General features: G+C 42.2%; 1 protein-coding gene across 6 annotated transcripts in view; it reads right to left on the bottom strand.

Annotated features, from left to right (window-relative positions):
• Positions 1 to 1,259: 1,259 nt before the first annotated feature.
• CAB39L (calcium binding protein 39 like) overlaps positions 1,260 to 16,610 on the bottom strand; it is a 135,092-nt gene continuing 119,741 nt past the window's right edge. For all 6 annotated transcript variants that reach the window (XM_047865263.1, XM_047865291.1, XM_047865254.1 and 3 more), the window contains one exon: positions 1,260 to 3,329. In XM_047865263.1, the coding sequence (XP_047721219.1) occupies positions 3,150 to 3,329 (180 nt within the window). In that variant the 3' untranslated portion in view covers positions 1,260 to 3,149. The remainder of the gene's footprint in view (positions 3,330 to 16,610) is intronic.

Here is a 16,610-nt window from a genome sequence, read left to right as displayed (position 1 = left end):
CCTTCCTGGATGAACAAAATGTTGGCGATTTCATGCCAAACGTACAGTAATGTTTTGGATAAGATGGGGAAAAAAAGATATAAAATCTTAGTTTTGGCTCGTATAAGTAGACTAGAAAGATCTGTAAGTCTATTTGGAAACATCTGTCTTTTCATATTAAAAAAAAGTGTGACTCTCCTATTTCATTTTCTGTTACATTATTATGATCTCTTCCAGGTCTTGTGTAATTTCCAGACTGCACTGTGGCTCCAAGCAGCTTTGTATCACACAGACCAGTTGGCTGGTGACCGAGGCTCTGAGAGGCTCACCTGCTCCTCCCTCTCCCTGGCAGATATGCCCCCCCAGAGCCGCCAAGGAAGAGAACCCAGGGAGGCCGGCGATTGAGAAAGCTTGCACCAGGGCTGTGTGCACTCGGCCTTTTCTCCAGGGGTAATCCTAACATTTGGGCAGATGCCTGGCTTTAGCCAAGAGCCTCGTCCAAGAACATCATGATCTCAATCCTTGCTGGCTCACTCTGCCTTTGGCCCCCCAGGAGCCTCCCAGGCGGCAGCAGGGAAGGGCACAGAGTATCTCCTGACACCCTGGGCCTCTCCTGGTTCCCAGCTTTGAGGATGAAAGAGGGAGGAGGAACAGAGTTTGGCCTCAGGCCACCAGGGGCTGGTACCCCAGGGCTAGCTCGTGCTGTCTGGGAGAGTTAAACTGCTCAGAGCCTCAGTTTCCTCAAGTATGAAATGGGAGTGGCTCTGGCTGAGAGGTGTATTTAGTGCCAGGCAGGCGGTGCTCTGTCAGTGGCAGCCTCACTTGGACAGTGGGACAGCAACAAGGCCGTGCAGTTAGTCTAGTGCAGGGGAAGATGCTGTGGGGCCTCTGGGCAGATTGAGCGCCGCCTAGAGGCCAGCCCGCCCTCCACCTGGGGCTTTCCCTGTTGGGAGTGACAGGAACACAAACCGGGGACATGCAGAGGAAGGAAACTGACCAGAGTGTGTGGCACCTTTTTATTTAGTCAGTCTTTATTTAAATGTGTGTTTTGAAATAGCTTATTAAATAGGATCTTCTCCAAGTTCAATTCTCACAATATTTACAGTGAATTTTGTGCAAACATATTTTGACTGTGAGCTTCTTGCTCCCCCCTTTCACGTTAATAATTTACAAATTTGTCTCACACAAAACCCCATCTACTTCATTCATGGCCTCTTAGGCTCTAGTTTTCTGTTTGACAGGTACTGATCTAGGGTAAGGATTTGTTGGCCAAGAGCTAATTCACGCCCAGAGGAAATAAAACATTTTATTTATCAAAAAAGAATTACAACAAGGCATTGCTTTCCAAATGGAAACATGTGTCCTAAGATGTTGCAGAACAGTATTAGCAGCCAAATAAATTTCCAATGATTATAGGGCTTCTCTCTCTCTTTTTGAATGTTTACAGTCCTCTCTTTGAATCAAATAAGCAAAATCAGAAAAGTCAAATTCTAGGAGAGCCTGGACTGTCCGGGAATGTTATAAAAATAAGCTGACTTCAGTCAGCTAAAGAACGAAGGTCCTCGAATGCGCCGCCGGGTGGGGGTGGCCGTCCGCGCCGGCACTGGCCAGAGCTGCTGTGAGAGGTCCCACAGGCCCCTCTCCGTTGGCCTCAGGACTCCACGCTGGGCCCAGAACCACATGGACCTGCGCCCCTGCCAAGAAGGGTGGACCCCTGCCAGGTAATCCTTCACATACAAAAGCGACAGAGGGCACGGAGCCCAGAGGAGGATCCCTGGAGAGGCATCCTTCCCTCTCTGGTGGAGAAATGCCCACTGAAGAACACGGCACACGGTGTCGTATGAAGTGTGGGTCCTGATGGAAGGTGACCCCTCACGATTTAGAAAGATACGAAAAATACACATTAATCATTATACCCCTAATGTCTTGCAAATATAGCTTTAAGATTTCATTCCACACACTTGAGGTCTAAAAACAAACCATAACCTTTTTTGTTGTTGGCCCATGCCTTTTTTTTTTTAAAAGAACACAAATTAAGTCCCTTAATCATACGGGTATGCAACAGAATATTTGAGACCAAAATTTTGTAGGGTTTCTACCTTGTTGCCGAAAACTTTGATGGGAAATCAGAGTGGCAGCTAATTAGAAAATAATTATAAAGATAAAAAAAGATAACTTTTGGTCATTTAAGAGTTTTTTGCACACATTTACTCATTTGCCCTTCCAATGGCAAGTTCCCTTCTTTATAGAAGCGGGTCTTACCCTCTAGACCCACAGTTTTGTACATGCCAGGCATCCCAGTGCGTGATTCCTACTCTAAAACAACTTTCACCACAAAAAATTTTTCCCATAATGACAATGAGGAACAGTCGAATTATTCCAAACATTCCCTAACCCTCCAGGAGCCTGTGTGAAACAGCAGTGCCCCCGGCCTCACCATCTGTGAGCAGGTCCTACCCACGGGTCCCCAAGTCCCTGTGACTCCTGCTGATGCATCCTCCCTTTGCTAGGCTGGTCCCCCACTAACCGCTAACCAGGCTGGAGGTTGCAGGGGGTGCCCCAGGAAGTCGGGTGCTGAGGAGAGCCACTGCGACAGGGCTTGGACAGTGAGGGAGAGGAGGGCTGTGCTTCCCTAGCAAGTTAGCTACAGTCCGAGCACACAGGCAGGGAACAAGGACGACTGAAAACGTGGACCTTACTTCACTAGCTCTCTCAGCGCCTTGACAAAACTGAGTGTCCAAGTGCAGATAGGCGGGATGGTTTTGCGCCTCTCGCCCCCACGGCCAGTTCTCCTCTGAGAACTTAATTTTGAGGGCTCAGGGATGCCCGTGCTTTGGGCTTCTACTCGGTAGCCTGTGCTGACCCAGGGCTCAGATCTGCAAGCCCATGACCCTGCTGCCTTTTGCCAACAAAGGGTTAAAACTGTGTTTATCAACATCTAATACAATGGCTCTGATTTGACATAAATCATCCCAGACTTGATTCAAATGAATACATTATTCTAGGTTAATCATTTTTCATTCAAATGTTTATATTCCATCTACCCTGAACAATGAATTGAGAAAAAACAGGCACCTCCAAAACCTTCCCAAGAACAATGACTTTTTCAAATGACATTTTCTGTACAAACAAATGACACGGTGACTGTGGCAGGAGGGTGGGTGAGCCCCTCAAGGGGTGGTTTTCTTCAAGTCCCGGATCTGTTTAATCAGGTAGTTCTTCTCATCCGTGAACTGCTCATCGTCCGTCCTTTCCTTTTGGAAGCTGCTCAGAAACTCAATGAGTTTGGGTTGATTTTTTAATAGAATCTCCACGATAGGCTGTGTTTTGTGAGGACTGGCCACGAACACCTGAAACGTAAAGCAACACCTCGGACAAGGAACGCACAGCAGCCACAACGTAGACCCCACTCGGGGTCCTCGTGCTACTTGTGTTAGTAAAATATAGAGGCCCCAGATTATGCTTCCCCACTGAGGGAAGTCAGTAATTCCCCATCCATATGCGTTCTGGGCAGCTAGCCAGGAGCACATTAGAACCATCTACGAACATTTAAAATTTTACTCTGTTTCGATTCTAAATGTCTTAAATGTTGGGGTGCCTGCGTGGCTTGGTGTGTTAAGCATCCAACTCTTGATTTTGGCTCAGGTCATGATCTCATGGTTCCTGGGATTGAGCCCTGCGTTGGGCTCTGTGCTGACGGACGGGAGCCCGCTTGGGATTCTCTCCCTTCCTGTCTCTGCCCCTCCCCTGCATGCATGTGCACACACACACACACACACAGTCACTCTCTCTCTCTCTCTCTCAAAATAAATATTTTTATTTTAAAAAGGACCCCCAACTGGTTTACGTTGTTATACAGAATGCCTGACCTTTATACAATACTTATTAGTATGTCAGAAAATCATGCGCTAAAGCCAAATACGTGGCTCCTGTGGTTACCATTTGTTTACAAGGGACTTGCTGTGAAGTTTTAGGTAGAAACTGTCTGGCATTTTGTGGCAACTACGTAAATAACTCATAATAGTCTTTCTTTCTAAAAAATAAAAAAGATTATATTGGATAAACTAAGCTTCTCTGTTTCAATCCAACATAAATGTGAAACGTAGAAGAATTTGCAATCAGGCATCACTGGATTAACTACACTGAATCTCCACACGGTATACCAAAAAACTGCTAACTTTGCGTTCAAGTTTAAAATTTTTTCCTATTTTAATTTTTTATGACTCTTGAACTCTGCTGCCTCTAAAGGTAGCTAGCTGCTGCTTAGAGGCAGCTGATGTAACAGTGCACAATCCTTCTGAGACGGCCAGGAACTGAGGGCCCCAGTGCGGCTGGAGATGACCCAGCACCATAAGGAATGCACTTCTTTTTTTAAATGTTTATTTTTGAGAGAGACAGAGTGCAAGCAGGGGAGGGGCAGAGGGAGAGACGGGGACAGAGGATCCGAAGGAGGCTCTGTGCTGACAGCAGAACTCACAAACCATGAGATCATGACCTGAGCCAAAGTCAGACGCTTAACTGACTGAGCCACCCAGGCGCCCCAGGAACACACTTCTAAATCAAGACACGGTGAGCCAAACCTTCTGAATATTATGACCAGTATAGGCAGTTTCTTGGTTCTCTCTCTGCTGAACCCATTTTTTTAACATGCTATTTTCAAACCATCCCCAAACAAGTCAGACAAATGGAACTACCTGTGGCTTCTCTTTTTATAGTGTGGTCTTATTGGCTGTATCCCTGCATTTACACACGTTTCAGAACTGTGATTCATGGAGTTCTCAGGCATGGGTAGAGAAAGGCAAATATCATGACCACAACACAAATATTTTTAACTCAGAAAACTAAGAATACTTTGCTCTCTATTTTAAACCTGAATGCTTTTTTATGAAAGATTAAAAAAAAAAAAGCATGCCTTATACACACATTCATTCATTGCGTTCAAATTCTATTTTGCCAAGAGGGATTTGCACTAAACAAGGCATTGGAAGGCTAGTATTCTGCTTTGCTAACCGTACTGTCTGAGAGGCATGCCGGAAGCCCTGAGTGCTTCGTACGTGGATTTGAAACTGGGGCTCCCGTTACAGTTACATGGAAGTAACTCAAAGCTAAATTCCATTCCAGTGAAGTATAAAATAAGGCCTCTTCATTCTAAAGGCTCCCCACTTCAGGTGAATACAAATCTGAGCGATATCATATTTAGAATATTTTGGCACAATACCTGTCATTATTGATCAAAGACAGTAACTTTTTTCCTATTTAAGAAAGAAGGACCCGATCCCTGCCTCTGCAAGCTGGCTGATGTCTGTGAGCACCAGTGAGCCCACAGCTGGACCAGACGGGGCCCTACCACCTGTGCGGGGAGAAACAAAACCCTGGGAGGGAAGTGAGCAGGGAGGAAGAGAGCAGGTTGGAAGTTCAGGATGCTTAAAACTCCGCAGATTCTCCTGAAATCATCCCCCTCATTGCCACTGTCCTTATCATCATTCTGATTATGAAAGTGATACATGTGGAAAACCAGGAAAACAAAGAAAGACACAAAGAAGAAAGGAAAAAAAAAAAGACCTCTTAAATAATTTTTTCCACCTAAAGATACCACTGTGAATATCTGGTGTACGTCCTTCCAGCATTTCTTTCTGTGCATATAGCTATAAATATATTTTAGACAAAACTGGGCTTGCATTCTATACATGGTGGTTTGTAAACTGCTTCCTCATTTACTATGTTTTTAATATTTACAGCTTCTTCTTACAATGAAGTGAGCCAATCACCATTTAAGGTACGGTCAAGGCTACAATAAGAGACGTTGTTGTTCTGACAACTGCTTTGGGATTTTGGAATCCAAGTCTTTGGGATTTACAAATTGCACACAACTGTAGAAATTATGTAAGAAGCTATATACTTATTCCAAAACTACATGGAAAAGCAACTTTAAAAAATTTCTTATTTTAATAATATTCACATTTCCTTATAAATATCACTAGTCTTCGTTTTCCTTATATACTATCACAATTGTATTTGTTAAAGTAGGTAATAATATTATAAATACTCAGCGCCAGGATTATCACAATGAGACATGAGTAGTATGTTTGGTGATATTGGTAAAGTTGGTCACAAATACCCTTTATAAACCTTTCTATAAACAAACATAGAGGGGACTATTTTATGAATTTTTAAAGAGAGTCTCTTAAAAAGTAGAAAAGAGAGGTGAGGTGTTAATTACAGCTTTTCACTTTTTCTCTCCACAACTTGGTTAAATAAGCAAAAAGGGCACATTGAGTTCAGATGAAGACATGATAAAGTTGAGCATTCTGCACTATTTAAAATAGTTGATGGGGGCATATGGATGGCTCAGTCAGTTAAGCGTTGGACTCTTGATTTCAGCTCAAGTCATGATCTCCCAGGATCGAGCCCCATGTCACGCTCTGCACTGACAGTGTGCAGCCTGCTAGAGATTTTCTCTCCCTCTCTCTGTCCCTCCCCAGCTCTCTCTCTCTTTCTCTCTTTTACGATAAAAAAAATTAAAAAAATTTAAAGTAGTTGATGAAAGATTAAGTTGAAATAAGCATTTTTTACTGTACTGTTAACATTTTTAGAAAAATTATTAATATTACATCAGCTCATAGCTGATTCCTAAATTTACTCAGCTGAATTGTTTCCTCCATCAGTAGACTTAGATTTGGCACGTCAAGACCAGAGTGGTTGGCCTGCTAAAAAGAACAGGTCCTGAAGGAAGTAGGTAATTCACGGTCAGGCTTTCACCAAATTAATCTGCAATTCTGCCTTCTTTTCAGTAAGACCACATGGAAAGGATTTCTCAACTAGGATATTTCTTGTTCTCTGTACTTTTTTTAGGTGAATTGTCAAGCTGGCCGTTGTGTTTTGGAAGAAGTGAGGGTGGAGCTTCTTGTTTTCAGGGAAATAGCAATGGCAGCCACTGCTAGGATCTGAGTGACAGAGTAATACACTCAGGAACATTTTCATCACTGGCCATGCCTGAGTTCCAGTTGTTCTAAGAAGTCGGCCAAAAGGTACAGACCACCCCCAGCCCCTACCTGGTTTGGTGGGAAGTGGTATCATGGTCCTTTGCTATAAAGGAAATTAACGGGGAAAGGAAAGGGAGCCAACTCATAGCTGATTCCTAAGTTCACACTGGGCACCCCTCTGGGACAGCCAGAATCACGAGACAAAGGTCTGAACCGAGTAACAGACTACTGACTAGACTACTGACATGAATTCAACGCTTGCATTCGGCAAGTGAGGAATCAGATCCGGATGGATTTGCCCAAAGTCACTGGTGGCAATTAAGCCAGAACAAAGACCCAGGTCTCTTGACTTCCATCCAGCACTTTCCCACCATACCATCCTGCTGGTCAACAACAGAAAAAAACATGAGATGGCATCTCATTCACTTCTCTGAACTTAGCAGCAAGCTAATGAAAATAGTCTAGTAAAGACATTTTAGTAGTAGTGTGTTAAACATTTTCTGCCCCTTATGGAAGGTGTTTTTGGGGAAAAAACTATTAACACAGAACTGTGAAAAAAAAACATTCTCGGACTCAGCTGTTGCTTTTTCTAAATAACAAAATATTATACTTGGCAAGTGAACAATTCAGTTCTTACTTCAGTGGAGGAAACACAGGGTACGGGGTAGGCACATAGAAGTAAAGAAGTGATCAGCTATTTTTAAATGCACCCACTCTGTCCAATGATTAGATGATCCAAATTCTGAGGACAGAAGTAGGTTATTTCTCTTTGGCCACCCACTGAGAACTTCCATAATCCTGCATTTTTGAACAAAATTTTATGTGGCTTGTTCTCATCTAAGATGATGTTAAAATTCCACAGGAGCTGAATGACAGGACACATGGCCTCCTACAATTTCTTCACTCAGGAGGGTCTTGAGAGGGTCTATCATTTATACTGTGTAGGCAGCTTCCAGTGCTACAGCAGTCTATTTGTGCCTCTTCTGATTTGCATTTACTTTTTTATGAAATAATTCTGACATAGAAAAAGAGTACAATAATAACATATCAGATGTCACGTTCCCATGAGCTGCTCTATCAAAATCTAAGATTTTCGGCTTTATGGAATAAAGAATTGGGGAGGAAGATGGCGGTGTAGGAGGAGGCTGGGCTCACCGCGCATCCTGCCGATCACTTAGATTCCACCTACACCTGCCTAAATAACCCAGAGAACCGCCAGAAGACTAGCAGAACGGAGTCTCCAGAGCCAAGTGCAGATGAGAGGCCCACGGAAGAGGGTAGGAAGGGCGGCGAGGCGGTGTGTGCTCCACGGACTGGCGGGAGGGAGCCGGGGCGGTGGAGGGGTGGCCCGCCAGCCAAGCAGAGACCCTGAGTCTGGCTTGCAAAAGCGGAGGGGCCGGACAGAGTGTGTTCCAACAGCAAGTGGGACTTGACATCTGGAAGGTTATAAGCTAACAGCTCTACTCAGAGAACAGGAGGGCTGGAGGACAACGGGAGGGAGAGTTGTTGAGCCCCGGAGGACAGAGCGCAGTTTGGCGGGGAACAAAGGCACTCGCCAGCGCCATCTCCCTCGCCCATCCCCCAGCCAAAATCCCAAAGGGAACCGGTCCTGTCACCGAACTTGCTTGCACCGCACAAACACTGAACGTTGTGCTTCTGCTGATCCATCCCTCCGGCGGGTCTGACTCCCACCCGGTGCTGCAGGGCCCCTCCTGAAGTGGATCACAAAGGATAAGCAAGCTGAGCCTGCCCCTCCCGCCCCTGTGCACCTTGCCGATCCACCCCAGCTAATACGCCAGATCCCCAGCACCACAAGCCTGGCAGTGTGCAGTAGCCCAGAAGGGCCACGCCACCCCACAGTGAATCTCGCTCCTAGGAGAGGGGAAGAGAAGGCACACACCAGTCTGACTGTGGCCTCAGCAGTGGGCTGGGGGCAGACATCAGGTTTGACTGCGGCCCCGCCCACCAATGCAAGTTATTCAAGACAGCACAGGGGAAGTGCCCCACAGTCCTGCACCACTCCAGGGACTATCCAAAATGACAAAACGGAAGAATTCCCCTCAAAAGAATCTCCAGGAAATAACGACAGCTAATGAACTGCTCAAAAACGATTTAAACAATGTAACAGAAAGTGAATTAGGATAATAGTCATAAAATTAATCACTGGGCTTTAAAACAGTATAGAGGACAGCAGAGAATCTATTGCTACAGAGATCAAGGGACTAAAGAACAGCCAGGAGGAGCTAAAAAATGCTATAAATGAGCTACAAAATAAAATGGAACAACCACGGCTCGGATTGAAGAGGCAGAAGAGAGAATAGGGGAACTAGAAGATAAAATTATGGAAAAAGAGGAAGCTGAGAAAAAGAGAGATAAAAAAATCCAGGAGTATGAGGGGAAAATTAGAGAACTAAGTGATGCACTAAAGAGAAATACTCTACGCATAATTGGTATTCCAGAGGAGGAAGAGAGAGGGAAAGGTGCTGAAGGTGTACTTGAAGAAATAATAGCTGAGAACTTCCCTGATCTGGGGAAGGAAAAAGGCAATGAAATCCAAGAGGCACAGAGAACTCCCTTCAGACGTAACTTGAATCGATCTTCTGCACGACATATAGTGAAACTGGCAAAATACAACGATAAAGAGAAAATTCTGAAAGCAGCTAGGGATAAACGTGCTCTAACATATAAAGGGAGACCGATAAGACTCATGATGGATCTCTCTACTGAAAGTTGGCAGGCCAGAAAGGAATGGCAGGAAATCTTCAATGTGATGAACAGAAAAAAAATATGCAGCCGAGAATCCTTTATCCAGCAAGTCTGTCATTTAGAATAGAAGGAGAGATAAAGGTCTTCCCAAACAAACAAAAACTGAAGGAATTCGTCACCACTAAACCAGCCCTACAAGAGATCCTAAGGGGGATCCTGTGAGACAAAGTACCAGAGACATCACTACAAACATGAAACCTACAGACATCACAATGACTCTAAACACATATCTTTCTATAATAACACTGAACGTAAATGGACTAAATGTGCCAACCAAAAGACACAGGGTATCAGAATGGATAAAAAAACAAGACCCATCTATTTGCTGTCTCCAAGAGACTCATTTTAGACCTGAGGACACTTTCAGATTGAAAGTAAGGGGATGGAGAACTATTTATCATGCTACTGGAAGTCAAAAGAAAGCTGGAGTAGCCATACTTATATCAGACAAACTAGACTTTAAATTAGAGGCTGTAACCAGAGATGAAGAAGGGCATTATATAATAGTTACAGGGTCTATCCATCAGGAAGAGCTAACAATTATAAATGTTTATGTGCTGAATACGGGAGCCCCCAAATATATAAAACAATTAATCACAAACTTAAGTAACCTTATTGATAAGAATGTGGTAATTGCAGGGGACTTTAACACCCCACTCACAGCAATGGATAGATCATCTAGACACACGGTCAATAAAGAAACAAGGGCCCTGAATGATACATTGGATCAGATAGATTTGACAGATATATTTAGAACTCTGCATCCCAAAGCAACAGAATATACTTTCTTCTCGAGTACACATGGAACATTCTCCAAGATTGATCACATACTGGGTCACAAAACAGCCCTTCATAAGTATTCAAGAATTGAGATCATACCATGCATACTTCAGACCACAATGCTATGAAGCTTGAAATCGACCACAGGAAAAAGTCTGGAAAACCTCCAAAAGCATGGAGGTTAAAGAACACCCTACTAAAGAATGAGTGGGTCAACCAGGCAATTAGAGAAGAAATTTTAAAATATATGGAAACAAATGAAAATGAAAATACAACAATCCAAACGCTTTGGGATGCAGCGAAGGCAGTCCTGAGAGGAAAATACATTGCAATCCAGGTCTATCTCAAGAAACAAGAAAAATCGCAAATACAAAATCTAACAGCACACCTAAAGGAAATAGAAGCAGAACAGCAAAGACAGCCTAAACCCAGCAGAAGAAGAGAAATAATAAATATCAGAGCAGAAATAAACAGTATGGAATCTATAAAAACTGTAGAGCAGATCAAGGAAACCAAGGGTTGGTTTTTTGAAAAAATAAACAAAATTGATAAACCTCTAGCCAGGCTTCTCAAAAAGAAAAGGGAGATGACCCAAATAGATAAAATCATGAATGAAAATGGAATTATTACAACCAATCCCTCAGAGATACAAGCAATTATCAGGGAATACTATGAAAAATTATATGCCAACAAACTGGACAACCTGGAAGAAATGGACAAATTCCTAAACACCCACACACTTCCAAAACTCAATCAGGAGGAAATAGAAAGCTTGAACAGACCCATAACCAGTGAAGAAATTGAATCGGTTATCAAAAATCTCCCAACAAATAAGAGTCCAGGACCAGATGGCTTCCCAGGGGAGTTCTACCAGATGTTTAAAGAAGAAATAATACCTATCCTTCTCAAGCTATTCCAAAAAATAGAAAGGGAAGGAAAACTTCCAGACTCATTCTATGAAGCCAGTATTACTTTGATTCCTAAACCAGACAGAGACCCAGTAAAAAAAGAGAACTACAGGCCAATATCCCTGATGAATATGGATGCAAAAATTCTCAATAAGATACTAGCAAACCGAATTCAACAGCATATAAAAAGAATTATTCACCATGATCAAGTGGGATTCATTCCTGGGATGCAGGGCTGGTTCAACATTCGCAAATCAATCAACGTGATACATCACATTAATAAAAGAAAAGATAAGAACCATATGATCCTGTCAATCGATGCAGAAAAAGCATTTGACAAAATTCAGCATCCTTTCTTAATAAAAACCCTCGAGAAAGTCAGGATAGAAGGAACAAACTTAAACATCATAAAAGCCATTTATGAAAAGCCCACAGCTAATATCATCCTCAATGGGGAAAAACTGAGAGCTTTTTCCCTGAGATCAGAAACACGACAGGGATGTCCACTCTCACCGCTGTTGTTTAACACAGTGTTGGAAGTTCTAGCATCAGCAATCAGACAACAAAAGGAAATCAAAGGCATCAAAATTGGCAAAGATGAAGTCAAGCTTTCACTTTTTGCAGATGACATGATATTATACATGGAAAATCCGAGAGACTCCACCAAAAGTCTGCTAGAACTGATACATGAATTTAGCAAAGTTGCAGGATACAAAATCAATGCACAGAAATCAGTTGCATTCTAATACACTAATAATGAAGCAACAGAAAGACAAATAAAGAAACTGATCCCATTCACAACTGCACCAAGAAGCATAAAATACCTAGGGATAAATCTAACCAAAGATGTAAAAGATCTGTATGCTGAAAACTATAGAAAGCTTATGAAGGAAATTGAAGAAGACATAAAGAAATGGAAAAACATTCCATGCTCATGGATTGGAAGAATAAATACCGTCAAAATGTCAATACTACCCAAAGCTATCTACACATTCAATGCAATCCCAATCAAAATTGCCCCAGCATTCTTCTCGAAGCTAGAACAAGCAATCCTAAAATTCATATGGAACCACAAAAGGCCCTGAATAGCCAAAGTAATTTTGAAGAAGAAGACCAAAGCAGGAGGCATCACAATCCCAGACTTTAGCCTCTACTACAAAGCTGTCATCATCAAGACAGCATGGTATTGGCACAAAAACAGACACAAAGACCAATGGAATAGAATAGAAACCCCAGCACTAGACCCACAAACGTATGGCCAACTAATCTTTGACAAAGCAGGAAAGAATATCCAATGGAAAAAATACAGTCTCTTTAACAAATGGTGCTGGGAGAACTGGACAGCAACATGCAGAAGGTTGAAACTAGACCACTTTCTCACACCATTCACAAAAATAAACTGAAAATGGATAAAGGACCTAAATGTGAGACAGGAAACCATCAAAACCCTAGAGGAGAAAGCAGGAAAAGACCTCTCTAACCTCAGCCGTAGCAATTTCTTACTTCACATCCCCAAAGGCAAGGGAATTAAAAGCAAAAATGAACTATTGGGACCTTATGAAGATAAAAAGCTTCTGCACAGCAAAGGAAACAACCAACAAAACTAAAAGGCAACCAATGGAATGGGAAAAGATATTTGCAAATGACATATCAGACAAAGGGCTAGTATCCAAAATCTATAAAGAGCTCACCAAACTCCACACCCAAAAAACAAATAATCCAGTGAAGAAATGGGCAGAAAACATGAATAGACACTTCTCTAAAGAAGACATCTGGATGGCCAACAGGCACATGAAAAGATGCTCAACGTCGCTCCTCATCAGGGAAATACAAATCAAAACCATCACTCAGTGATCACCTCACACCAGTCAGAGTGGCCAAAACGAACAAATCAGGAGACTATAGATGCTGGAGAGGATGTGGAGAAACAGGAACCCTCTTGCACTGTTGGTGGGAATGCAAACTGGTGCAGCCACTCTGGAAAACAGTGTGGAGGTTCCTCAAAACATTAAAAATAGACCTACCCTATGACCCAGCACTAGCACTGCTAGGAATTTACCCAAGGGATGCAGGAGTGCTGATGCATAGGGGCACTTGCACCCCAATGTTTATAGCAGCACTCTCAACAATAGCCAAATTATGGAAAGAGCCTAAATGTCCATCAACTGATAAATGGATAAAGAAATTGTGGTTTATATGCACAATGGAGAACTACGTGGCAGTGAGAAAGAATGAAATATGGCCCTTTGTAGCAACGTGGATGGAACTGGAGAGTGTTATGCTAAGTGAAATAAGCCATACAGAGAAAGACAGATACCATATGGTTTCACTCTTATGTGGATCCTGAGAAACATAACAGAAGACCATGGGGGAGGGGAAGGAAAAAAAAAAAAAAAAAGAGGTTAGAGTGGGAGAGAGCCAAAGCATAAGAGACTCTTAAAAACTGAGGGGCGCCTGGGTGGCGCAGTCGGTTAAGCGTCCAACTTCAGCCAAGTCGCGATCTCGCGGTCCGGGAGTTCGAGCCCCGCGTCAGGCTCTGGGCTGATGGCTCAGAGCCTGGAGCCTGTTTCCGATTCTGTGTCTCCCTCTCTCTCTGCCCCTCCCCCGTTCATGCTCTGTCTCTCTCTGTCCCAAAAATAAATAAATGTTGAAAAAAAAAATTAAAAAAAAAAACCAAAAAAAAAACTGAGAACAAACCGAGGGTTGATGGGGGGTGGGAGGGAGGGGAGTGTGGGTGATGGTATTGAGGAGGGCACCTTTTGGGATGAGCACTGGGTGTTGTATGGAAACCAATTTGACAATAAATTTCATATATTAAAAGAAAGAGAAAGAAAGAAAGAAAGAAAGAAAGAAAGAAAGAAAGAAAGAAAGAATTGGGTAAGTAGAAAAAAAAATCTAAGATTTTTAGCATACTTGCCTGCAGATTTTTTACTAAAACATTACAGATGTAATTAGAGGCTCTTGGTCACCTCCTCATGATACCATTCTCCTCCCTAACCCTCCCCACTGAGGTGACTGCTATCCTGGATTTGGTATTTATCATCCCCATACAGGTTTTCAGACTATAGCTGCAGAAGTATGAATCCATATACAGTGCTGTTTTGCATGGTTTCAACCTTTAAATAAATAACATCCTTTTGACATTTCCTTATTTGATTCAGTGTTTGGGATTTGTCCCCGCTGATCGGTATAACTCAATTAATTTTAACCCATTACTATATCCTACTGTATGAATATATCATGATTTATTTTCCCCATCTCCTGTTGATGCCCATTTGTGGGTTTTTTCTCTCATTTTACACCATTCTAAACAATGTTGTGATAAATATTTTTGTACATGATTCCTCATGCACATGTGCAAGAATGTCTCTAAAAACTTGCTGAGAGGGGCACCTGAGAGGCTCCATTGGCTCAGTGTCCGACTCTTGATTTCGGCTCAGGTCATGATCTCACAGTTTGTGGGATCCAGCCCCATATCGGGCTACTGCTGACACTGTGGAGCCTGTTTGGAATTCTCTCCCTCCCTTCTCTCTCCCTTGCACCCACACTCTCTCTCTCTCAAAAATAAATAAACTTAAAACAATTGCTGAGAAATGAGATTTCAGGATTGAAAGATATGCTAAATTGCTCTCCAAAGTGGTTGTGCTAACTTACAGTGTAGGACAGCTTCCACTGCTGTCCAACCTTACCAATATTTGCTATTGTCAGACTTAAACATATTGCCATTATGAAAATGTAAAATGATATCTCATTGATATTTCAATGGCCATTTCCAATGTTACTTAGTAAGATGATCATCTTCACCTACTTATTGACCAATCAGGCTTTCTCATCTGTAAGTTACCAACTTGCATCCTTTGCCCATTTTTGTATTGAATTGTCTTTCCAAATGATTTGCCAGTTATATGTGTCACATTCTATCTTTTCACTTTGCTTATTCTGTCTTTTTAAAAAAAATTATTTATTTATTTATTCATTCATTCATTCATTCATTCATTTATTTATTTTTCACTTGTATCCACGTTAATTAGCATATAGTGCAATAATGATTTCTGGAGTAGAATGTAGTGATTCATCCCCTATATATAACACCCAGTGCTCATCCCAACAAGTGTTCTGCTTGGTGCTCCTTGCCCATTTAGCCATCCTCCCACCCACAACACCGCCAGCAACCCTCAGTTTGTTCTCCACTTTTAGGAGTCTCATCTGTTTTGTCCCCCCTGCCTGTTTTTATATTATTATTGCTTCCCTTCCCTTATGTTCACCTGATTTGTATCCTAAATTCCACATATGAGTGAAGTCATATGATATTTGTCTTTCTGACTGACTAATTTTGCTTAGTGTAATACCCTCCAATTCCATCCACATAGTTGCAAATGGCAGGATTTCATTCTTTTTGATTGCTGAGTAATACTCCATTGTATATATATACCATATCTTCTTTATCCATTCATCCATCAATGGACATTTGGGCTCTTTCCATACTTTGGCTATTGTTGGTAAAACACGGGGATGCATGTGCCCCTTCGAAACAGCACACCTGTATCCCTTGGATAAATACCTACTAGTGCAATTGCTGGGTCGTAGGGTATTTCTATTTTTAATTTTTTGAGGCGCTTCCATACTGTTTTCCAGGGTGTCTGCACCAGCTTGCATTCCCACCAGCAGTGCAAAAGAGATCCTCTTTCTCTGCATCCTCGCCAACATCTGTTGTTTCTTGAGTTGTTAATGTTAGCCATTCTGACAGGTGTGAGGTGGTATCGCATTGTGGTTTTGGTTTGTATTTCCCTGATGATGAGTGATGTTGAGCATTTTTTCATGTGTGTTAGCCATCTGGATGTTTTCGCTGGAAAGGTGTCTATTTTGATGTAGTTAACTAAATACTTCCTATTATGTTTTGTGATTCTACATTCTGTTTAAAGAATTCTTCCCTCCTATACATCATAAAGACAGTCTCTTATTTTCTCTTCTAAAAGTTAAAAAGTTTTGCTTTTCAAGTGCAGATCTTTACCGAGAATTTATTTCTGAGTATAGTGGAGGGTATAGGATAGGGTTTTCTCTCCATGGATGAAATCCATTACTCTAGAACCATTTATTAAACAGTTAACCTATTCTCAACTGATTTATAATTCTTCCACTATCAAAACCGTTTCATGTTTGTACAGGTTTATTTCTGGGCCCTCTACCTTGGTTT

This window comes from Prionailurus viverrinus, chromosome A1 (assembly GCF_022837055.1).
Source record: "Prionailurus viverrinus isolate Anna chromosome A1, UM_Priviv_1.0, whole genome shotgun sequence".
Classification (NCBI taxonomy): Eukaryota; Metazoa; Chordata; class Mammalia; order Carnivora; family Felidae; genus Prionailurus; species Prionailurus viverrinus.
The sequence above is the reverse complement of the archived record's forward strand: the minus strand, read 5'-3'. Positions and strand labels throughout refer to the sequence as shown.